At 34.7% G+C, this 26017-nt stretch overlaps 1 protein-coding gene across 1 annotated transcript; it reads right to left on the bottom strand.

Moving 5' to 3' along the window:
* Nucleotides 1-1579: 1579 nt before the first annotated feature.
* Nucleotides 1580-15242, bottom strand: LOC150101853 (zinc finger MYM-type protein 1-like). The gene is made up of 2 exons (XM_090399915.1): nt 15239-15242; nt 1580-2223 (listed from the first exon to the last, which is right to left on the bottom strand). Exons 1-2 carry the CDS (start codon nt 15240-15242, stop codon nt 1580-1582), a joined length of 648 nt encoding a protein of 215 aa, XP_090256041.1.
* Nucleotides 15243-26017: the final 10775 nt, after the last annotated feature.

Below are 26017 nucleotides of genomic sequence, written 5' to 3'. Positions count from 1 at the left end.
CGTGACTGTCCATAGATAACTCGAGCATCATCATCTTCGTCATCAGCCACATAAAAATGCTTTTCAAAAATCATTGTGTTTGCACCCAATATTTCGTCCTATTACATCATCCTTATAATCAATTATTAATAAATTATATTCGATACTAAAATTCTACTTCTAAAAGAATATTTTCCAAAAACGCATATGTAGTCAATTTAATTATTGATACATTTAATCAATTGTGTAGGGAGTTTGATGATGCCAAGAACTAAAGGAAGCACCAGATTTAGCTGACGAATCAGGCCTACAATCAGGCTGGGTCGTAATAACTTTTCTATATATATATATATATATTCATGGGCGGTTTGCTCTGTTCTACGAGACGAAAAACCCGAGTTTCCGGGTGAAAAAGCTCCTACCTCTGTGTGAGACTGGCTAACTCACTTTTAGTCAAAAGAGATCACATGAAGGTTCCTCACGTCATGGACAGAAAGCGAATCCAAGTCTTTCTGACCAAAGGTCATCGTCTATACCGACTGAGCTACGGAGACTCCCAACAGATGTAACTCGCTACTATTCGACGCAAATGTTAAAAAGGTTAATATTTTCTTCCCGTTCTCTGCGTGGTTGATGGTACCAGCGTTACATTAGATTGTGCACTCACTCTGGGGCACGGTGCCACTCAGCAAAAAACTGTTGTACTAACTTATGCAGGAAAAAGGTACTAAATCTTAACTCGCAAGAAAAACACTGGAAGTATTTATTCATTATTTTTTAACAGATTGTGCTAAATTAATTAACTCTTCAGAAATAGTCAAGTCTGTAGCTGATGAATGTTTAAATTTTTCTTTTGTCAAAAAGAGTCCATTCATCAAGGGAGATTTTAGTTGATTTCTAATTTTATTCTTATTTATTGTTACTCTGCTGAAAATATTCTTTCAGTTGCTGCTGATGAATGAGAGAGGCACAGTACAGCTTTAATTAATGTTGTTCAATTAGTAAACATTTTTTTCACCTACCGCAATTTTCATTTCAAAAACTTTATTCCAAAAAAACCATGAATTCTTGACCTTTTTTCCAATGCTTCTACGGTCTTCAACAGTTGCCATTCTCTATCGAGGTCTTCATAATTATATTCTTCAATAACATTAGGAAAATTTACAGCAAGTGGCATTCTACTGTAAAAAGTCTGATTTGCTCATTTCAGGATTCAGCATCGCTAAACCTTTTCATACAGGATCTTTGAAATTTATTCGTTTGAAAACTTGGCTACAGAACTCAACATAGAAGGACAAACATTTCACCTTGAAGTGTCTTATGTCTCTTTCTGGAACTTCAATCTTATCTAAACTCATTAGAAGGGCTTCCACTCTCGCCCCGAGATATACATTTTCAATGTCTAAAAACTGACTATTGTCAGCTGGATTATATTGAGATTTCATGAAATACTTCACGATCCTTTTCATTTTATCTCTTACTGATGAAATTATAAGATTAAGACGATATTCAGCGCCTTGGTAATCTAAATTTACTACTGTTGGTAGGATGAATGCTAAGAAGAGAAAATATGCCTTAATTAAGGGATTTTGTAGTGCAGTTAAAACTGATTTGGCTTGCTTATTCCATCTTCTACTGCGGTCAAGATAAAATATGAAACCAAAGCATTCCGTTGTTCTACTATTCTTTGCACAACATCATGCATTGAGAGCCAACGAGTTTTACCCAACCTCAGCAAATTATGTGGTTTTAAATTTGATAATTCCTGAATTTGTTTAAATTCTATTAATCTTTTCGGTTTCTTTTGTATGTAATTGTAAATATCTGCACATAGTTCTTCTAATGAATTTGGTTGTTTCTTACATGCTTCAGCTGCATATAAATTAAAGCTGTGACATATGCATCTGGCGACAACATATAAATGTTCATTTAATGAGTTAAGGCGAGCCTGAATGCCAGAATGTTGTCCCATCATAACTGAAGCATTATCATCAACAAAGCCTAATAAATTTGCAAGAGGCACCTTCAGCTTGTTTAATAATTCTATTAGAGCTTCAAGCAAAGCTGAACTTGTTTCGTCACTAACATCAATGATATTTAAAAACGAATCCTCTGCTGATTTTGTGGAATCATCAGAGTAACGAACCACAACTGCTAAAGATTTATTTGCTGTAATGTCAATTGACTCATCAATAATTAAAGAATAAGTATTTTGAAGTTTTTTCGAGATTTCATTGAGTGAATCTACAACCAAAATATTTTTATAAGACAGTTACATTTAGTGCATCCACACTGTATTTGCTTAGCAATTTCACTATTCGGGGCAATTGTTTTCAATAGAGTTGGAAGAGTATCCATAAGCCTCAAAGGCAGATTGTGTTCTTCAATATATGCATATAATCTTAATTCTGCCTCTTTAATTTGTTTTTCCGAATGGTATTTGGAACTGGATTTAAACAACGACATTATACCTGGTGTGCTTCTTTTAGATTCTACATTCCTTGTGTTTTGGAATGTTTGCATGACAAATCATTAGACTTTTGCTACCATTAATGCTTTTATCACAAAATTTACAATAAGAGTTTGTCCTTTACTTTTATCTGAACTGGTCCATGATTTAAGAATGGGATCCTCCAACCAGTCTTCTTTGAATTTTTGCTTATATGAAATTTTGATCTTTTTAGAAGAACCTTGTAAACCTGAATCACAATTAGCATCACTTTCTCTTTTATCCGAATTACTTGTGTCAGAAGTGGTTTCTTGTGAGTGGGAAGGGCCATTGAGATCTTCACTTTCAATGGCTTGTTTATGTACGTTCCTTAACCGATGCACTGCAATTTTTTCCCTGAGATTTAGAATCAAATTTAAATTTATAAAGTTTTTCTTGCCACTTGTCCATGTTTAAAGGGAAAATCTAAATAATAATATTTTTGATGAAGAACTGAACAAGTTTTTTTTTTAATAAAATTAATAAAAACACTGGACTTCAAAACTCACTGTACTGAACGGACATCTACCAGCCAGTACTTCAAATCAAACTGCGACTGCGAGCATAGAATTGAAATTCGTACAACATCGATTGTATCTCATTGGTGAAGTTTGAGTCTCCGGGCAAAGTGTTCTTCGGCACGGCCCGCTCAGGGGCTTTGTCGGTGAATGCTTTTCTTCGGAATTTGAGCGGTTCTACTCGATGGTGGTGTGTGGGTGGAAGGCCATCGCTGAGTGGAGCCAACGCTGAGATGGACGGTCTTTCGGCCACTATTGAGTGGTCTAGGGATCGTCCGAATTTTTAGAGATTGGCTTTACTTACGCATCCTCAATGAAGTTCTAACTGAGGCTCGGCTATTGCTGTTACCCTCCTGCCATGATCAGAGCTTTAATAGCTCAATAACACCTTATCCCTACACTGTCCTCTAAAGATAACGGGGAAGATGAAAAGCATTCTTTCTTCGCCCCTTTAAGCCAGTCCTTATAAGGACTATAAAGATCAATGTGTTGAGGGGGATGGGAGATCGACCGTGAGATTTGGTGATTAATACCCATGGAGGATATTAATAACCATTAATAAGGACCAATGAAGTTCTAACTGAGGCTCGGCTATTGCTGTTACCCTCCTGCCATGATCAGAGCTTTAATAACTTAATAACACCTTATCCCTGCACTGTCCTCTACGGATAACGAGGAAGATGAAAAGCATTCTTGCTCCGCCCCTTTAAGCCAGTCCTTATAAGGACCAATGTGTCATCTACGGACGTCTCACTATCTATGGTAAAAATTTCCAAGCTGTTGGTAAGAGTTGGCATACAGAAATGGGTTGACAGGCAAGGTATGCCTTGCAAAGAACAGCATGGGTTTACTAAAGGGAAGTCATGTTTTAATAATTTGCACATAATTTATAACAGTATTTAGCTGCATTAGATACAGGGAATGATTGCACTTTGACATTGTTAACTTTCTTAAGACATTTGATAGAATACCACATAAAGTCTGTTGCATAAAGTGCAGAATACAGGATTGGAATATAAACATTTGGCTCGGATCAGTGGACAGACATGTATCAGAGAGTAGAATTTTGTGTGTGTGTGTTCGTGTGTGTGTGTGTGTGTGTGTGTGTGTGTGTGTGTGTGTGTGTGTGTGTGTGTGTGTGTGTGTGTGTGTGTGTGTGTGTGTGTGTGTGTGTGTGTGTGTGTGTGTGTGTGTGTGTGTGTGTGTGTGTGTGTGAATCTGCCAGATTTAAGGTGACAGCAGGGATCAGTCCATGCACTATTATTGTTCAATCTATTCACTAATGATATTGGAAAAGACCTGACAGGAGATTGTTTGCTGATGATGCAAAATAACGCAGAACCATCCAAGATGCTACTGATATACAGCCCTTTCAAAATTAATTGAATATGCTGGAAGTATTGTCGGAAATTATAATGATTGTTACTTCACTGTTAGTTAGTATAAAGGTATGCACTTTAGCGAGGTGAAGTTTCCATCGGCATGTCCCATTGGAGTGGGTTGTGCCACAAGAAACTGATGAGGCTAGAGATCTTGAAGTTACGGTAAATAGGAATTTGAAGTTCAAAGATCGCATAGCAAAAAATTGCAAATAAAACTGTGAGTATAATTTCGATGTTGAAGCGAAGCTTCATATGTAGGGATAAGGAAGTCGTTTTTCCTCTTTACAAGGTCTTGATAGGACCACAACTGCACTAGTGTGCTCAGCTTTGTTCTTTTAGGTTCGACGAGGATGCTGTGGAAAGGGTGCAAAGAAGAGTTACAAAGATGATATCGGGATGATGGAATGCAGATTATGAGGACATATTGAAATTATGCAGACTGTAGACACTGGTAACAAGAAAACGGAGAGAGAGAGAGAGAGAGAGAGAGAGAGAGAGTGATATGATAGAGATTTATAAACTCTGAATGGGTGTAAAAGGATATCGTCTGATAAAATTTTTCTTTATATGAAAGGTAGACAAAGAAAACAAGGAACATCCACACAAGCTCATCGTATTTAAGAAGGATTACATGGAGGTCTCAGATAAAATTAATAACTTCATGGGCAGTGTCAAGATTTGACGGATTGAAATAGCGATCTCATCCTAATAAAGGGAGTGAATACTGGTTTCACATTTGATCATCCCTGAGGATTTTATCGAGGTTTCATGGAAATAGAGCTTTATACCTTTTCCACATTGGAATATACTACAAACAAATTTTTTAGTTTGGCTATTTTTTTGGCCAGATAAGTGAAGCAAGAATGCTTTTCATATTCCCCGTTATCTGTAGAAGAAAATGCATGGATGGAGTAATATAGGGCTATAAGCTCTGATCATGACAAGAGGGTAACAGCAATAGCCGAGCCTCAGTTAGAACTTCATTGACTACAGCATTGCCATCCATTGCTCTTCGTGGGTGCCCATTTCAGTCGCCTCGTACGACATGCATGGGCCACAGTGGGGCTATTCTTATCCCAGCCACCCAAGTAAAATTTTCGTGGTCTTAAGATAATGAAATCATATCCATTTTCTAGCAAAGTGTTTCTTGGAAACTTGACGTTTTTATTTTTTACATGGATATTTTATATTTTTATATATTATATAAAAATATGTAATATATGAAATTTATTTTATTGTTATTATTTCTTATTATTATGATGATGGTCTGACCACATGGTAGAGAGGACTACCACATAGACTTTTGTATTGTGCCACTGTCGGAGCTATTCTTATCCTGTCACACGATTAAAAAAAAAAAGAAAGAAAAAAACAATATTAATACAGTACTTGAAAAACATAAATCTTGCAAATAAGCAACTAGTTCACATCATTGAAACAGTGAACTGGCATTTTCATAACCAAGCCACCCAAGTAAAGTCCTTATCCTTATAAGGACTGGCTTAAAGGGCAAAGCAAGAATGCTTTTCATCTTCCCCGTTATCTGTAGAGGACAGTGTAGGGATAAAGTGTTATTGCGCTATTAAAGCTCTGATCATGGCAGGAGGGTAACAACAATAGCCGAGCCTCAGTTAAAACTTCATTGGCTACAGCATTGCCATCCATTACCCTCCAAGGGTATTAATCTTAATCACCACATCTCACGGTCGATTAACTTACCGTTTTTCTGGTTCAAACCCAAGTAAATAGTCCTTATAGTCCTTATAAGGACTGGCTTAAAGGGGCGAAGCAAGAATGCTTTTCATATTCCCCGTTATCTGTAGAGGACTGTGTAGGGATAAGGTGTTATTGAGCAATTAAATTAAAGCTCTGATCATAGCAGGAGGGTAACAGCAATAGCCGAGCCTCAGTTAGAACTTCATTGGCTACAGCATTGCCATCCATTACCCTCCAAGGGTATTGGATTGAATGAATCAGTCACCGCATCTCACGGTCGATTGATTCATCCCATCAAACCCAAGTAAAATATTCTTGGTCTTGAGATAATGAAATGATATCTATTTTCTAGAAAGGTGTTTGTTGTAAACGTGAGGTTCTTATTTTTTATATGGGTATTTTATATTTTTATATATTATATATGTTTTCTCATTTCTTTATTTATTTTATTTTATTTTTATTATTTCTTATTATATATATATATATATATATATATATATATATATATATATATATATATATATATATGATGATGATGGTTTAACCACATGGTAGAACAGACTACCACATGGACTTTTACATTCGACTGCCACAACACATTCTGATTATTTACTATTTACCACTCAGTAGTAGCCAGCAGAGTCTTTTGTTACCATAGAAACACGAAAGGTGTTGTCACCATCGTTTTCCACGAACAATGTAAGAAAGAAGCCAACGATTTTATTCTATCAAGAGACATAGAAAAAGAAATAACTTACCAAAAAAAAACTACCAAATAGCGAGCAGTGTGTACGTCACTCCTGAGAATTTTGTTGGCTCACTAACTCTAAGTGGTATCAAAAGCGATTAACAGCCATGTTGACCCATAGAGACCAGATCGCATTCTGTAATCATTTCTGATTATACTCCAGGAGGATCCTTGTATTTATTTATATTTTTATCTGCTTTTTCCACCTGATTGAGAACGCTTAGTCTCTTGGTTAGGAGTACATGATAGACATCGTTTTGTTTATGAAAACATATCCAAATGTGTAATTCAAGAAGCAACAGATGCATTCCTAACCAGCGGAATAAACCGCCTGCACTAAAGATTAACTTCAGATGGATAAAAATTATCGAATACAAATGTATATTGTCTCCATGCATGTGATATACAACAATGTTATCTACCATGTCCATCAGTGCCAGTGTGCAGTGCTTCCACCCCGCGTGATGGTAATACTGTAGCTGACTTCAATTCTCCGGTTTCATGCCTTAGTCCTGCTAGTGAGGGCGAATCAACTCAGAATAGGGATTTAATTCTGAGTGTTCTTGGTTCCCACTTCTCACGTGTCCGGTAGAGATGTTCCGATATCCCGTACGTTGTTTATTTAGCTAACGGAAGTGTAACTCAGTTACGACACGACAGTGTAACAACAGAGGACCCTGTTGCTAAACTTCACCTGTGGAGGTCAGCATTGTGATTCCAACATGTAGATTTATGGACCACTCTTCCATTGCAATGTTATAAAGTGCATTTGGATAATTCTTGTAACCCTCCATCCTCTCTCTCTCTCTCTCTTAAGTTATTTCATGCTTCAGAATGACGTAGCCCAATGTTTTTCTGAATTAGTGAACTTTTTTTTTCAGAATACTCGAGAGATGGAATGAAGGAAATTTACAGACCCGATTGAGCTATTCCCAGAGTATGCAAATATCTTACACAAAAATTAATATTTCGCAATTGTGCTCAATTTAGGAGACAACGCAATGTTAATGAAGAGTGTTAGTGATTCTTCAGAGAACTGTATGCACTTTACGAAGTTGCTGTAGAACCTCTTGGAGTCGTATTACAATAATCCTAATCAAGTGTTTTTTGCGTTCTTAGTGAGTGATAAATCTCACATATGAAAATCATGATTAATCATCTTTTACTTCGAGGTATAGCTAGTCATGACCTAAATGCGAAAGACGTTTCCGTGATATTATGAACTAGTCAGTAATCATTTTTCCAACAAAACACACGACCAGTCAAAAGAACACATGCAACATACCCGCTTTGCTCCATAGACAGTTGCTTTATTCTTAATTCCAAACGACCCTACTCAACCCAGCCTAATGAACTCCCGGCAGTTATTCAGAAACCAGAGGAGTCCCCATCTATATATATTTTGTATATAGCAACTAATTCACATAATTAAAGTGAATTAAAATGTATTAAGAAAAAACAAACAAACTGAAACTGAATCATTCGAAAGCTCCAAAATTTGAGTAAGAATATCGTAATGAAAATGCTCAATGACTTATTCCAATACAAAGGCAGTTTGATTTGGAAAGGAGTATGCTTGACTCCCATGTATAAGTCAAAGAACGTGCTTAATTAATTTTTATTACTTCTGTGCCTTGCTTTTTAAAATAAATGAAGACAAATGGATCAACTTGAAACACATTTCTCTTCTTGGGTTATTTTACACCTTTAGCGTTTCCTGTAACAAACACATCACGTTTATATTATCTTCATATTTCAAAAAACTTGATTTCCTCCATCCAAGACACTGATTATCACCTGTACAGCTCATTCTATATAACAAAAATAAACCTAAGTTTAGGTTGTTCCACTACTCGAAGGTGCCTACTCCTAATATTGGAATATTATCACTCCAGAGAAGAGAGCATTACTGTGGATATCAAATAACTGCTGATGGAGTAAAATCATTAAGATTTAAAAGATTCTGTATTATTTAACTATAATTTAATGGTTTTATTCAACCAGTTTATTAACTTCCCTTAACGAATGTGGTGTTTAATTTTTTTATTTATCCAATACCATTGGATCGAACGTAATAAATATACGATGTATAAGAAAAATCACTTTATTCTACATTCCGATCAATTTTAATTGGCCAGCCATTGTTCGAACTGCCTTAAGGGGACAGGTAAATCAATGATCTGCTAAGCTCATTATTGTTAACATGTATCCTTTTTTCCTATTACCTTCTTTTTTATCGCTTAGAATTCTATCTCTTTTTATCAAGTTGGGGGTTGATTTTGCGGTCTTTTTCGAATGGTGTGAGTGAATTGCGATAGTGAAATAATTTTTATATATTCTTCCAGTCCTGCATAAACTAATTATGCAGGACTGGAAGAATATATAAAATTCCACATTGTAGTTCGGTATTTCGTCTCTCTGAATGCAATACTTTGAAAATTATGATGAAAAAAAAATTTTTTTTTTTGCTATTTCATAGCTACTAACAGAATTTTCCTGAAATATGCCATAAAATGGTATTTGAAATTATCCCTAATTGGATAAGCTATCCATACGTTAACAATACACGATAAACAATGCTTGTAATCTGCATCTCAGCGAGCATTCGTTCAGCTCAACAATAAAACTCAGTCGATTACCATGCGTTGCCTAGCAACGGATGATTCGCATCGCATGCATATGAAATTTTATACAGCAAATTGCTTAATAAAACAAACCTCAGTAAAGATATTGAATTTATTCCTAAAAGAACACACACTCTCCTTGTATAATTCTTTCGGCTGTAAACAGATCCTTCTTTACCGAAAGAATTTCAAAGGAACTTCAGAGCATTTACCGGATGGGTAAACAATACATTGATAAGTTAATTAAAAGGAGAACTTTCGAGCGAGCTTTGAATTGAATTCGATAAACGAGACGAGAATCTATGATTGAATAAAGGACAGGAGAGGGGAGGCAAAAAAAAAAGAAAAACAACCAACACAATAACCTGGGCGAGTTTTCGAGACAAAAGGTTGTTTCATTAATACTGATACAGATTAGAAGCACAAAGGATTGTACCACATTCAGGAACAAAAGGTGTCGCTGAACTCAATAATAACACTCAACTTCTGGTGACAAAAGCGCCATCTTAGGGACTAAAACTTCCACACACACACACACATGAATTAACGATATCAGCTACTCAAATAATTGCATAAATGTATTTAATTACGTAGTCTACACGTCGAGGTAAACATATCGACACAGGATTTTTCTTTCGCGAATAGGGGACACATATCTGATTAGACAGACAGAAATATTTTTTAAAAATATCCTATTAATTATTCGCATAATAGACAAACCGTTATTTATGAATCACTTCTTGGCCATCTAGACAGGCAAATTGCAGGTTTACAGATTACCATACAAAGATACCTGGGAATAAATATCCACTTTCTTTCATTTATATAATCCGTAACCAGGGACAATTTCAAATATTCACAAGTATAAAGTATATTATGAAGCAAAGTGGCATTAAATCTGATATCAAAATTGGTATTGTTGATCTTAGCTCTTTAGTTCCTTTATGCAGATAATGTTATACTTCTAAATAAATCCAGTACAAGTCTGCAAAATTCCCTGACTAAATTGAATAACTGTTGTAATAAGTTAGCACGAAAATCAGCAATAAAAAGACTAAAATTATGAATATAGACCAAAATGTTGAAAATATCAACTGCGTTGTGAATGGAGAACCCGTGGAACAAGTAAAACATTTCAGCTACTTAGGCACAATTTTTAGTGAAGATGGTAAATTAAATATGGAAATAGACAATAGAATCAACAAAGCTGGTATGGTAGGAAGTCAACTGAATAAATTCATATGGAATAAGAGAGAAATTAGCCAAAACACTCAATTAGCTGTATATAAGACGGTGTTCAAACCAATTTTAACTTATGGATCTGAGAGCTGGATCAGAAGTAAAACATTTTATTAAAGACTGCGGATCGCAGATATCAGAGTTATGAGAAATATAAGTGGAGGGAATAGATGTATCAATGGTAGAATCATATTAAAATTGAGGGTATTACGAAAGAACCTGACAATGTCAGCATCCAGGAATGCGTTAGCAGAGCTAATCTCAGGTGGTATGGTCACTTAAACAGAATGGGCGAGAAAAGATTAGCAAAACAAGTGTGCTCTGCAAGGTTGGCAGGAAAAATACCCTGAGGAAGACCAAGATGTAGATGGATTGATTCAGCAAAAAGTGCAGAAATGTAAGATCTAATAATATTGGAATCTTTACAGACTGATGTAGAGGAAAACTGTTGATCGAAAGTTAGTAATGGTGCAACTTTCTCATGTAGTACACATCAGGAATTTGACGATAATAATGATGACAAATATGAAGATCATACAATACATGGAAAGAAGCAAACGAACACTATAGTATGAGAAACATATATTATGACACAGTACATTGTCTTGCTGAAAGAGACAATTGTTAGTTCCATAAAAAAGCCACAAAGTAGGACGAATTGCATTGTCCAGAATGTTTAGGCCAGAATGTTTAGGAGTTCAATGTTCGTGGCATCACAGAGGTCCGAGGCCAAACAGGAAATCATATTTCCACCTTCGAATTTCATAGTTGGAGTTACACACTTTGATAACTGCTTTGTTGATTTTCAAAAGGCATTTGACAGTATCAACCAGAAAGCGACATTAGCAGTGCTACAATCCTATGGAATTGATAGAAAACTAATAGCTATATTAAGAGATGTCTACAACAGTGCAGTTGCAGCAGTTAGAATAGGTGATGATTTGGGGAAATGGTTTAGAACAACCAGAGGTTGCTCTAAACCATTCAACTAGACAGAGGGTACCCAATATCACTAAGTATTTTCATCGCACTTGTAGAGTGCGACAGATGCATCTTTAGCTGTGTACAGTATGGATCTGAAACGTAGTAATAAATAAGGAATCAAGAAAAAGAATTTTGGCATTTGAAAGAACTTGTTACAGGAAGATTCTAAGAATAGGATGGGTACATAAAATCACAAATGAAGAGCTCTATCGGAAGATACAACCAAAGCAGAATCTAATGCAGAAGGTTATAAAACGGAAGCTGCAATTATTTGGACACATCTGCAGAATGAGATGTGTCCAAATGAGATGTGTCCAATGTTTATGGTGTGAACGGAAGCGGTAGACCATACAGAGAATGGATAGACGACATAAAGGACTGGTGTGGAATGGATGTACAGAAACTGCGAAACTGTGCACTGGACAAAGAAAGGTGGAAGAAGATAGTAAAGAAGGCATGGGACACCAACGGGCAGTGAGCCCGTGGTTAGTGATGATGAAGATGATGGTAACAGACATTCGCCGGGCATCCGAGTGTAAGTCTGTTCATTCGGATGCCCGGATGAGGTAGATGGATGAAGTAGTTTAAGAGGATGTAGGAATCTTGAACTCCTAGATCTCAGATTGTATTGTAAAAGCTGTTTTTATGTCATTTTTTGGATGTAGTACCTCATCTTTTTATTCCTGCTAATTTGTTGTTGCCTGAAGGTGTTTAGATGATGTTGATCGTTTTGGGCTTATATCCATTTGCTAGAAATACTGTATGATCTATCGCTTAACGTTTTAATTCTTCCTGTCTTCTGTGAAGTTTGGTGGCGAGATATAGAATGAAGATTTCTTCAATTGTTGATAGACCTTCTGTACTCGAAGTAAATGAGTTTTCCTCTCCTCCATTTTCTCTCTCTCTCTCTCTCTCTCTCTCTCTCTCTCTCTCTCTCTCTCTCACACACACACACACACACACACACTTGTAAAAGATCTACAAATCATTCATTGAGCCCAGATATAAATTAACTCTACAGATTATTAACAACAAATATACACCGTTATTCTGTATATTTCACAATTCGACAATAGAATTTTCATCAAACGTTGGCGTTTTGAAACTCTTAAGACTCTAAGATGCGAAGTTAAACCAACTTACAACCCGCCATAGAGTCTGCATCGTTTTCTATAAAATTATTAATGATGTATATTGTGTCTAAAAGTGGCTCCCCCCCCCCATGCCTAAATTGGGAATAGTCTAATGTGACGTCATAATGTATATCGTCTTGGAAACGCTTTTCAAATCATAAGCTTCTATGATTAAATTTCATTTAATGTAAAACACCTAAATATTATAATTAATGTCTCAGATGGAGTAACCCCCCCCCTTACATGGATGGTACATTCTATAAATGTATCGTATTCTTAACAGTAATCTCCTAATACTTCATAAGTATTTTATCATCTTCTCCGCGTATGACGTTCGGTAAGCCACGGTTTCATGGGCATCACGGAGAAGGCCTGTAGAGATCAGTGAAAGCGTTTCCAATTTTCCATCGCTTCAAATTTTAATTGGCTCAAACAATGCGGAAATCGTAAATGGAATAAACACACAAATCTCTTTTATGTCCTGTTTGTGATCAATGATTCAAAAGCCTTTCTTAGTCGTGCATAATAAAAATGTATTTACTGTTTCTCCTTATTACATTTTCATGAGAGAAATGCTTCCTTCCCCTTCACCTTTTTAGTTCTTCGTGCATGTCAACTGACTCATTCCCCTTCTACAGAGATCGAATTGGAATTCTGATTTATTTCCATCTCTGCAAGCGTTCGATACTCCGGTTGTGCGATAAGTTTGATCTTCTGTGAATGTCTTTGATGGTAACGTCCGGTTTGAGCAGTGATTTTAGTGACAACGTGGGAGCTCGTCTTATTTAACGTAGGTGGTTGGAGATCTCTTGCCTGTTGATTGATTTATTGATCTCTTTGCCGTCGGCCATAGAGACGCAGAGAAACTCAGTACCAAACAGGGGACTGGTCGATTGAAACTGTGCGCTATTCTGCCTGGGAAATGCACCACAATCAGAGAGCTTAGCGTAACAACAATTTAACGAGTCAATGAAATTTTAAATCATAGGCTACTTGCGCTGTCTTATATCAAATATTCATTCTTTTCCCTATAAAATACTTTTTATCCTAAATTAATAATGTTATATTTAAATAAAATTTGAATTTTAATATTATCTTATTAATTTAAATTATATACTTCTAATACACCTTATATTAATTAAACTAAAGTTAGTATATAATAAAATTACCGTTTTGGTTTTTTTTTATTTTGTTTCCAAATTACCGTTTTACTGGCTTGAAGGGACTATTTTTTAATCTTAATTTATATATTTCATTCGAAAATTAAATGTTTAAATGTTTCTTTTATCTTTCATAATTTTAGGCATTTCAATTTATTTGGTATGAAAAAACAATCATTTAATCATAATAAAATACCGTATATCATTTTAGTAGAAAAATATAATTTTTTTATTTTAAATATAATCGTTTTATTTTAAATTACACGAAGGGAAAATTTCTAATTTTAATAATAATATTTAATATGATATTTAATTTATACGCAACCTGATATATATTATTTTATTAATGCAATATATTAATCAGACAATGGGAAAACACACACATTATATATTATATGAAAGAAAAAAAATCCTTATATATGAAAGAATTATAAATTATAATTAATTAAATTATTATTTAAAGTGTTTATATATATAACCATGAAAGTAATTGCAACTGTTTTGATGCGTAATCTCCCAACACATCCTAAAGATCATCCATGGAATTCAGGTGAGAGATCTATGTGTTCCAGAAACCTTTAAGGAACCTAGGTCTCTTTCGTATTATGGTTTACCATAATACGAAATTTATTTTTGCGATTATTCCTTTTTCGTTTTACAATTTATTTAAAGTTTTATATATTTAATTTTTTTTTCAACTACCCTTAAAAAATATATCGGGCTCCCTGTATTATTTAGGATATTTGATTTCATTTGCATAGTATTTATGCTTTCTTAAGAGCATTTAGGGTAAACATACTTATATATGTTGATATTCCTGATCATAAAAGATGAAAGGTTAGGAAAACTGAATTTGTAATGAGCAACTGCGATATATTCAGTGAATAGAGTGAAGAAGCTTGAATTTGTACACATATCAATATATTAATTGAAAAAAAAAATAAATATATAAAACTTTCAATAAATTGTAAAACTAAAAAGGAATAAGCACAAAAACAAATTTCGTATTATGGTAAACCACCTTTAGTTGAAATATCCTGATAAATGTTCTTCGCATCCTAGATGGCACTCCGACCTAGCTCTTGTCAATCAAACGCATCATCAATCAGTAATCCAATTACGATGAACCAGGCACCACTCTAGTCTAGATAGCGCTTAATCTGCAAGAAGAATAGCATAATACTATATTTTGTTATTCTTTTAAAATCTCGTATGCTATCTCTTCTTAAATTCAGTCTATCCGATTGCATACTGACTAACGACTTACGCATTTTCATAAAAATAATCAGAAACAGTGACCTGCACCAGCAACACAAATAATAGTCGATGATCGGAAAATCACCCTGAATCCCATTAGAAATTCACTTAAACGCACAATGTTAACGCATTTGCTCTTGTTTTCCGTATGTCAGGTATGATCATTACCCGAATAATCTTCAGAGTACAATATCTATGAAGTTAAAGTACAAAAATACCGCTGTTCTAACTTGGTTTAGAAAAAGGTTGATATTTCGTTATTTTAGCAGACATTTCAAATATAAAGATTTAAATCCAATCCAATCCAGTGACAAGTACAGGAAAGCTATTTGTTGCGAACGATAGTTACGGTAATTACTACTACAGTTTGACCCGTTTCCGTGTATGCTAATAGTAGGGGTTGAGTCCCTCGTGCTGGAACAAAAACTGCGTTCACACCCATTATACTTAATCACTCCATTCAAAGGTCCCCGATCATTAAGGTACTTCACGTGTTTTCCATCCCACCGAATGTCCGGCGTGTGTTCGGATGTCACAGTTAATGAACATCTGAAAAATACGTGCTGGGGGAAGGAGAGTCTGTTAGTCACATCATCAGGGAGTGCCTTACATAGGTGGTGATGGTGGTAGTAGAGTGGAATACACAGTAGCATGAAAAGAAAGAGAGCAGCAGAATGAATGCCTTAACATCGCAATAATCAAGTGGTTCACTGTAAAAATAAGATTACCTGTCAGATTGGATTTTAAATGAAATAAATAAAATTACTTGCTTGTGCTTAGACCAGGTCTAATGGATTAAGTACGAAATGATCACTCATGTCTAAGCAACATAGCTTAGGTTAGGATAGTTGGAATTACAAGCGAAGCAGCTAAAACCCATTTGTCTATTTTGTGGGATGGAAAACCCTTTACTCTCTACATGGAAGGAACCCAGGTCTCTTCAACCGAGGGAAATATTTCGCTATTTTCTTCTAACTGCGACTTCATATAAATCTAGTTGATGTGATGATAGGATAGGATGTTTAATTCCGTCTACATGTTATGAGATGTCTGATAAAACGTATATTCTTAAGTCGTTTGGTCTGTTTGCAGAAAATTCCGAGTTTTCAGGGAATCTTCCCCCTTCCAAATGAATGGAAATTTGAATTCGAATATTTCTATATGTAACATGCTGTTATTCTAAGTGTGCTACTGGACACAGCAACGACCACTAGAATTTTGAGAAATTATGAGCCAAGACTTTGCTTACTGGAGTCCTGAAGTGGGTCAAAAAACGTTACGTTTGATTTCACAGATTATACTCCCCCCATCCCATTAACTGTACTTAACTGCTATAGATTTCTAACCTCTTTGGTAAGATGGATTATCATAAGAAGCTAATGAAACTAGCTTAAAATGGCCAAATAAATGTATCGCTCCTGATGGAATATTGGAAACAGCTATAATTGAACAGTTATGAGTTCAGATAACCTACAATGTAGTTTTAGGGAATTATAAAAGTTTGTTTATGATGATATAGAATTCTAGAAAGGAAACTTGTTAAATGATCCAAACAGAAGACGACACTTGCAGAATTGGCAGCGGATGATGTTTAAGCGACGCAGAATGAGGCATCCTTAGTACATACAGATTTAAGTTCAAAATGGAAATGAAGTAGTAATGAAACGATAAAGAAACGCTGACACCTCAAGAAACCGAAAACCAATTAAAGATATAATTCTTTGCCTTCGAATAATTAGATCTACTATAAGTCAGTCAATTATTTCACTAAGAGATTGATTAAAACTGTTCGTGATACAAGAAGTATTTGTGTTAATTAAGGCTCATGTGTTAGTGTTCTAAATAATGTATTTGCCCTTTGTTCTCTTTTATTGTTCTCTTTTACATGTTTGATTCCTTTTGTAAGAGAATTAAAAAAAAAACTGTGGGAAAGATTTTGCGATGTTTTACATTATTCTTTACTGTTTTGATGAATAAATTATATTGATTAAAAATCGTAATCGAAAAGTAAATTTAATGCTTAATCAATATATTATTCAAAAAAGTATAATTATAATATTAATTTAATAAATATTTCAGTGTTTACTCAAAATTTTTTAAAACAAAATAAAATATATTGGTACACCATAAAATATATTTTATAAGAGATTTTAATAATCTCTCCTGATTTATCGAAAGATAATATTATAAAGGTTATAATACTATAAAGTAAAAAAAAATCACTATACAGGTTATAATTTAGGAAATACCATAAAATGTACATATATACATATATATGATTATAAAACATACGTGATTATATATCGAAAGATAAAGTTGCGATATCATAAAATATACGATTATAAAATATACATGATTATATATCGAAAGATAATATAAAAAAACGGTTGCGATATTTTAAAATAGTTATTATAAACTGAAGCATTCATTCATTAATGAACAAAATTCACTTATTTACTTCCAAACAGTTTCTTTCCAAATATAAAATCAAATTTATTTTTTCTCAGTTCCATCTCAGTTTTTTTAATTAAAAAAACTGAGATGGAATGTATTTAGTTATGCAATTCATTTTTAGAAATGTCGATTAACATGATGCAAACTATGGAGATTTTATTCTTGTTCTGGGATATATTAATGTTGTTAATTTACGAGTTTCTAATGACTTGATGAAAGATGTATGCATTGGATCACTTAAACGTAAATAGATCTTTTTAAATGTTATTGTGAAAATATACTTTGAATTAAAAAACTGATTCTTTTTTAATTCTGATAATAATTAAAATTATTAAAATAATCTTTTAATAATTCCGAATTCCTGATCTTTGACAGTCTCGATTCAGATTTGAGCTGAAATTTGACAATTTTCTTTTCTAAAAGTTACTTTTAATAGAGTTCAGAACGATTTTGCTACCCTGGATTTATCTCTTGTTGTCACTCTGATGCATTTAAGGCATCCCATCTGGCAGATACTCTGGATGGAAAGCCTTCGGGTTCTAAAAACTCAACACTAGAAGATAAAGTAGGTTGCAAAACATATTTTACGTTGTTCTCAAACGAGGACATTGAAGAAGATGGTTGAGCCTTATACAGGATTTCCAGCTTAAGATTATTTTGAATGAAATTGGAGGCAGAGAACGCGAATGCTTTCCGACCACCAATTTGTGATATGCTGTTTGATATTTTGAGGAAGAAAAAAAATAATAAATAAAAATCAGGCTTATAACCTCACAATGGAAGCTTATCCTTCTCTCTCTCTCTCTCTTGTACAATAACCCATTCATAAAAAAAAGACCCCAGTCTTATTTTATAAATGAATTAGATCTTTTCAATTCTTTCTATTTTACTATCAAGAAACCCATCTACATCCAACCTAACACGAGCAGAATCTTTATAAGGACTTGTCCACTGAAAGGGAGTTAGCCAGTTTCATACAGCTGCTAGGGTTTCCTCCAGGAACCTGTGGTTTATCATCTTTCTATTACGAAAGATGATAAACCCGCCCTAAGAACACACGCAATTAGCAGACATAATATACTGAGTTCATCGCCTTAATTACTTCAGCCGTAAATCCAAACAGCCAACCAACTAACCGTATTCAGTTAACATTAACTTCTACTACTATTACTTAAACAACTAAGGCTATGAGGCCAGCGCGAGTGCTCGTCTGTGTGTGAGTCTTTTGGTAGGATTGTCTATTTTGCGGAAGTTGAGAACTAAAATTCTCAAGTTTTCCGGTGGGGAAACCTTTGACTTCCACACGAGACCGATTAAAGTCACCTTCTGTTGCAAGGCCCTTAAAAATTCTTCCGGTCATTCATGATTCAAACCAGTTTGTCTGGGAAGAGAGATTCATGATAACAATTGGCATTTTCCTCAATTCATATACTTTTTTCTGGACTGTGGCCGCCATCCTGTTCCTCTAAGTGCCGGTAATATTAAACAGTTGTGAACAAAGTCGAATATGTCTTTATAATGTGGAAGAGGTGTGTGTGTGGGGGGGGGGGAATGCTTGTCAACCATCTTTGGGTTCCGGAATTAAATATTTCCAATTGTTTAAAATAAGAATTTCTTTAAATAAACTTTCCGATCCGACTAGCTAAAACGATAACATCATTTTTCAACGTACAACACTTCTAGCATGCCAGATAAAAAAATAAAATAAAAATAAAAATATGTGTTCGTTGTTATAAAGCCTCCTTTGTTAACTGAAATAGGTTTTTCTTTTGTACCGAACGTGTCGTTTGGGGAAGGTTGGAGGGCGACATGCTTCAACGGAGATATTCTTTACAAATTCCTTCACAGACTCTTCGATTATTGAACCCCTTTATTCGAAAGTGTGCGTCCGGTCAACAGCCCGTGTGGCACACTTGCCCCTGCATTTTGCCCCTCCCTCAAAACTTCCATGTACAAGTATGCATTTTTTTCCCCTCCTTTTCCGTCAGCGTTTTCGTCTCTCTAACAATTTCGCAAATGCTCCGTGTGCTCTTGAACACATTACATCCTTCCTCGAGATTATTAGAAGCAGGGCTGTAGCAAACGGCACAAGACGTCATTCCAAATGCTGCGGAGTAACGACCGTAGGATTATAGATCCGACTGGCGGCGATCGATATACTCGAGCGAGATACGAAACGCCACCGAACATGTGTGCAAGTGAACCAACCCATCCGCTCTTCACAATTATTCGTCGGAGTTATCATTTTCAGGAATCGGATGTGTTCGTGAGTGTTGTGCGTCAATAATTACAGGAGACACGCGCGTAAACAAACCCCTCCTCTAGGAACAAACGAACAGGAAGCCGTATAAATGAGAGCAAATACGGCTTTCCAGTGGCGGAAAAATGTCGATGAACACCCGCTATGAAAGTGTCCTCTTTTTTTTTTTTTTTTTTTTTTTTTATCTTTCTTACAGCAAGTCCGATGAACTTCATGCGAATTTAATTTCTCGTTTTTCATTCCTACCATTCTGTTCCAGTCAGTTTTATTTACATCCTTACATTCGTTCTTACATAATTGGGGTACTTTTTAATCCAATTACCTTTGCATTTATTATCAGTTTTATTTCCTCGTGTTTCTTTATCTAAATCCGTATCAATATTCTTTACACAACACAGCACATGTATGCCTACGGTAACATTCGAACAACCAACCTCCAGCCCGTTAATCGTAGAGCAGGTACGCTATCTATCCTACTCGGCTATTTCATACAGACTATTATTGTTACTGTTGTTATTGGCTTGTAATAAATCATATTTGTTGTAGTTCGTACGATTCCTTAGAGTACTTATGATCACGTGGTTAGTCATGTTTCATTCCATATCATTTCTTAGATCATATACCCCATCATATCAAATCCGAATTGCTTTCCTCATTGTTCTATTTTCAATTATCTTTTACTTACCTTACAGTTTTTCGTTTATTTCTGGTCTAATTCCTCATGTTTCCCTATCATCTCTTTAAATCACACGTTTCTTTTCCTGACTTTTTATAATTATTTAATTTCTATCCTCATACAATCTTCCAGTATTGCAGTTTTGGTGTCTTCTTCTTATCTTCTTTGTGGAATTTCTTCAAGTATCCTCGGTATAACTCCACAGATTCATTTTCTTATCTCATAAATTTCATTTTCGTTTCAGATATCTCATAATTAGCTTCTCTTCTTAATTCCTTTTATCGCATTCCTCATCGCGTATGATTCCTCCTATTAATTGGTGTTGTACACCCTCTGTCCAAAAAGAAACCGAACTTTTGTAAAACACAGGCCAATTGTAATTATTCAAATCATTTATTTCAATCAATATACTCTTCCTCAGCATCGATACAGCGTTTGGCACGGTCAATTAATTCGTTGAATGAGCTTTTTATATCGGTTTTTGGGATACTGTTGAGGGTCGTGGTTACTGCCGCTTGAACGTTTTTAATAGTGTCGTATCGCTTTCCTTTCATCGACAAATGAAGTCGGAGGAAGAGAAAAGAAGTCCCAGGGTGCTAACTCCGGTGAATACGGCGAGTGATCCAACACTCAAACTTGGTTTTTGCTCAAAAACTGTCTCACAGTGTTCGAACGATGAGATGGTGCAAATCGCGATTGCAAAAATTCTCGAATTCAATTTACGAAGGTCCAAACTCTCAGTCAAAATGTTGTGCACAGTTGAATTTGGAATCCTGAATTCATCTTCAATCAATCTGACTGACGATTATGGGTTTTCTTTGATGAAATCACGCACTTTTTGAATGTTAACTTCGCTCAGTCCAGTTTTTGGACAGCCCGGCTTTTTGTAGTCCACAGGCATCTCACGACCACTTTGAAATCGCTTAAACCACTCGTAAACTTGAATACGGGATAAGAATTCATCACCGTATGCTTTTTGAAGCATTTGATGCGTTTCGGTAAAACGTTTACCAAGTTTAACACAAAAGTCAATCGCAGCTCTTTGTTTGAAACTCATTTTCCGACCGTTCGTTAAAACACACTGTCACTCTTGGCACTATAACTCTGCTTCTAATGAAACAAATGTCATAAACAGTTGACACAATACTAATGAAGGTTGCCGCTTTCGACACCAAAAAGATACAACAGGTGGCGCTACTAGTTTCTTCTATTTTCGAAAAAAAAGGTTTCTTTTTGGACAAGGGGTGTATAATTCTTCACTTTATTTCTAGTCTAAATCATATCTCGCGAATCTTTCTCATGAATGAAAGAAATCTTACTCTTATATATTTCTTATATTTTTAACTATTCACTTTTATTTCTTAACCTTTTAAAATTCCTCATGTCTCTTATAATTCCTCTCTTTCGCGTTCTTTCATAATCCCCCATATCTGTTTTCCCATACATTATCACATTCTGCATTTTTCCTCATCTGTTAAAATTCCTCACCCCTCCTTTCCTAGTTTCCCGTAGCCAGTCTTATACGGGAATGGCAGAATTTTCTTCCCGAAAACTCTGATTTTTCATCAAAGAAAACAGGCCAACTACCAGAAGGGAAAACAAGTCATTAACAGACAGACATAATACAATGACGTCATAATCACTGTTGCTTAGGCCGCAATAATAACAACAACAGCTTAGGTTTCCTAATTCCTCACATTCTTTTTTTATGACTAAAGGTAAATTATCTAGCTTTATTGAGAAACGCGAGTGTTTATCTCCGAACAAACCGACCATAGAACACACGAAATTAACACACTCTTTTTATTTCTTTAATTATCTTATAATTCTTCCATTTTCTTTTACATTTCAGAGTGCTTTATATATTGTTCCTATTTTGTTTTTATCGTATTTATTTCATTATATTTTCTTCATTGCTTCAACTTCTATCATCTGTTATACGGTTTCATATTACGTTTCTAATGTCATATACGTTCGCATCTTTCGGTGTTCCTCTTTTATTACAACAACAACAGCATCATGCTACCAACCATATTATAAACTTTTTACCTTTTTATAAAACTCATTACAAATCTAAAACTATCCCTACGACAGCAAACTTGTTTTCACTTCAAACAAACCGAACAACACAACATATCCTATCCTGCATTTCTTACGAGTAGATAAGAAAAAATACGTACGTTCCTTCGATCGCGTAAATACTCCCTTCACATTCACGAAACAGATCCTGTTACCTTAGAAACAGTCGTCATCGCAACAGTAGAATCCTATCTGATAGGCAATTATCTGTTGTCATGGGTTTGAAACCTTGTCATCTGCGAGTGCTTTCGAGTAAGTGCAAACATAGAACTTCTCTTTGAAGGCTGCCACAAGTATTTACTGTATAATAAAGTAAAGAAATGTTATCGAAGGTATTAAGAATAAGAATGTATGACGTCATTATAACAATGTTGAATTTCTGAAATATTTTGCGTGATATCGGACAATTTTCTCAAATGCGAAAAATGGGATTATTTTTTTTAAACTTTTATTGATATTGCGAAAATTACTTTTAAAAACTAGGATTATCAAGATTCTCGTGTTCTTTAAAAAAAATTTTTTTTTAAAAATCTCTATTTGCTAACAAGAGAACAGCTTTACATTTTAGGCGAACAAATAACAGTGATTACAAGAGTAAGAGGTTATGCGCATGCGTAGAAAGCTAGGGGTCGAACTTCTGCACATTATTAAAAATTCCCATTTTCGTTCGCAACATCGTTTTGTATTATAAATAATGAGGGAGAAAATCCCTCGGTGGTTAGAGACAATTTCTTCACGTCACAAAAGCCGTATTGAATATTTGACACACACAATGTCTAGGCTTCGAATTACTGCTGCAGCAAAAATATTTTTCCTAACTGTGCAACTGCCCGAAGCTTCAATTATAGCAAACGGATGGATGCTTACATGATAACAAGCTGTAGCTCCCAGCAGCCTCCAATACTCGTTAGATGCTTCTCATTATTGCCTCTAGCACCGAATAAGAAAATTCACTTTCCAGTCTTGCCAAAGCAGAAAAAAAAAAAAAATAAATAAATCTATTTATCGTTTTGTATATCCTTAAGACATCACTCTCTTTATATCACCTGTCAATTTGTTCGTTTAATTCTCAACTTTATTCGCAATGGCAGTTAAACATTAAATTATTGCATTATTTCTCTATCCCTTTACGTGATTTTATACACTTAGTTCATTTAATTTAATTCCAATTAATAATTTTTTCCCATTTTCTCTTCAAAAAATAAGTCATCTGTAAGATCACTCTAAATCTCATTGAGTAACCCCAAAATTATAAACTCTCATCAGGTACAGTTCGTTTTGTGCTGATAAGTTGCTGATTCCAAACAACTTCGAATGTTTTGTCCTTATCCTTATAAGGATAAGGACTGGTTTAAAGGGGGCGAAGCAAGAATGCTTTTCATCATCCCCGTTATCTGTAGAGGACAGTGTAGGGTTAAGGTGTTATTGAGCTATTAAAGCTCTGATCATGGCAGGAGGGTAGCAGCAATAACCAAGCCTCACTTAGGACTTCATTGGCTACAGCATGGCCATCCATTATCCTCCAAGAGTATTAATCACCGCATCTCAAAGCCACCCTTTCCCTCGAATGTTTTGTTTAGTCAACAATATGACTAAGTAATATAATAAATAAAAAATAAAAAGGTGTATTAATATATTTCAAAAAAAAAATTCAATTTTTAATCCTTTTTTTATTAAATCTTAGTATATTTTATTTCTTAAAAAGGATTTTTTATTTTATTTACATTATTTTAAAAATATAAATTGATTTAGACCCAAATTGAATTATTTATGAATCAAGCAGAAAAGCACTATGCATTTATATTAATAATACAAACGAAATCATTCATATTTGATGGTCTAGAAAAGAACTCATATACTCTAATATAATAGAAATAAATATTTAATCTAGAAGTCTAAATGCTTTATGTAAAATAATTATGGACGAATTAAATAGCGATGCATTCGGAGTAGGGAATTTGAAGTATGACTTTGCTTTCTTTTAATTCGTTGCGGAATTAATTTGATCAATAATATCGTAATCGCAAGATGGGATATTTTCTCTTTGAAATAACTTTATCAGTCTTTTTTTTGGCATAAATAGGTCCTTCTCAGACACTCCCAAAACTAGGTTTTTCTCTTTGACTTCGCGCATGCCTTTTACCACTTGGGAACAACTATTAACTCTATCAAAATAGGAAATCCGTTCAACCATAGACCACTGTTCTTAAATCTGGGATGGTGGCCATAAAAGCCATAAAAATCCTTGACTCTGCAGAGAACAGCAATTAGGTTGATTAATGATCCCTCTCTCTCTCTCTCTCTCTCTCTCTCTCACTATCGATTCGCTCTCTATCATGCAGGCATTTAGTTTATGCTGCATGCATTTTCTATAGATATTTTCACGGTCACAGTTCATAAGAATTAGCATTTGTAATGCTTCAACTCTTCTGTAATTCTGCTAAGATATGTGCAACCTCCACGCATTACAGTTCAACTATTTAAAATCACGGAACGTTTTTTTTCTTTTCTTTCTCTTCGTTCATTCCTTATACTTCCGTGGTTTGGAGCAGCCTTTCTACTATACGTATATTCTTAAAAAGTGAAATTGACATGCATTCAACTGCTAATAAAATTGTTATGTTTCTTTCTTCCCATCCTTCTACCCATCCATAGTAGCCATGTAATATAAAGCAGTTTTGGAAGACCGCCAAAAAAACTTCTTGAATCCTTTTTGAATCTTATTATGGCTTTAATCCTAGGAAATATTATCTTCTCCCCTGATATTATCTTAACCCCCCCCCCTAGAATTTCCTTCTCTAGAGGTATCTTCGTTAATACTGCTTTATAGATATCGTGTGATGATATCCATATGCCACTTTAAAATTATAAACATATGAATTTAGAAGTCAACTAAAAGGCTTAGTTTGCCACTCTGTCTGTAAACGCTGATATCATGATTATTAATTTAAAATCTGGCATACCGTGTGCAGCTGGTTTGATGTGTGATTGGATGGGAATTATGATTTCATGGATGGTGTATTTCTATCAATGAGGTCAATGAGCAGAAGGAAATTGGCCAAATTTCCTTCTCCGTCAAATTGAATGCGGTATTTTAATATGCAATAGGATTTCATTCGAAGCATATTTTCAACAATGGTTATTTTCTCTAAGGTTAGTTTTATCTATTCTGCTTTCATCGTTTCGTGAATTTTGAAAATATGCTTTTCTTTTGTGATCATTATCATATACACCAATGTACATCAATTATTTTTTAATCAACATTATTTGCGTGTATTTTTTTCTTTTTAATAATTTGACAAACGTTTTTTCTAAACATG

Source organism: Typopeltis vanoorti, chromosome 11 (assembly GCF_054136105.1).
Source record: "Typopeltis vanoorti isolate ZY-2024b chromosome 11, IOZ_Tvanoo_1.0, whole genome shotgun sequence".
Lineage (NCBI taxonomy): Eukaryota > Metazoa > Arthropoda > Arachnida > Uropygi > Thelyphonidae > Typopeltis > Typopeltis vanoorti.
Note: the sequence above shows the minus strand (reverse complement) of the source record. Positions and strands in the feature narration are given on the sequence as shown.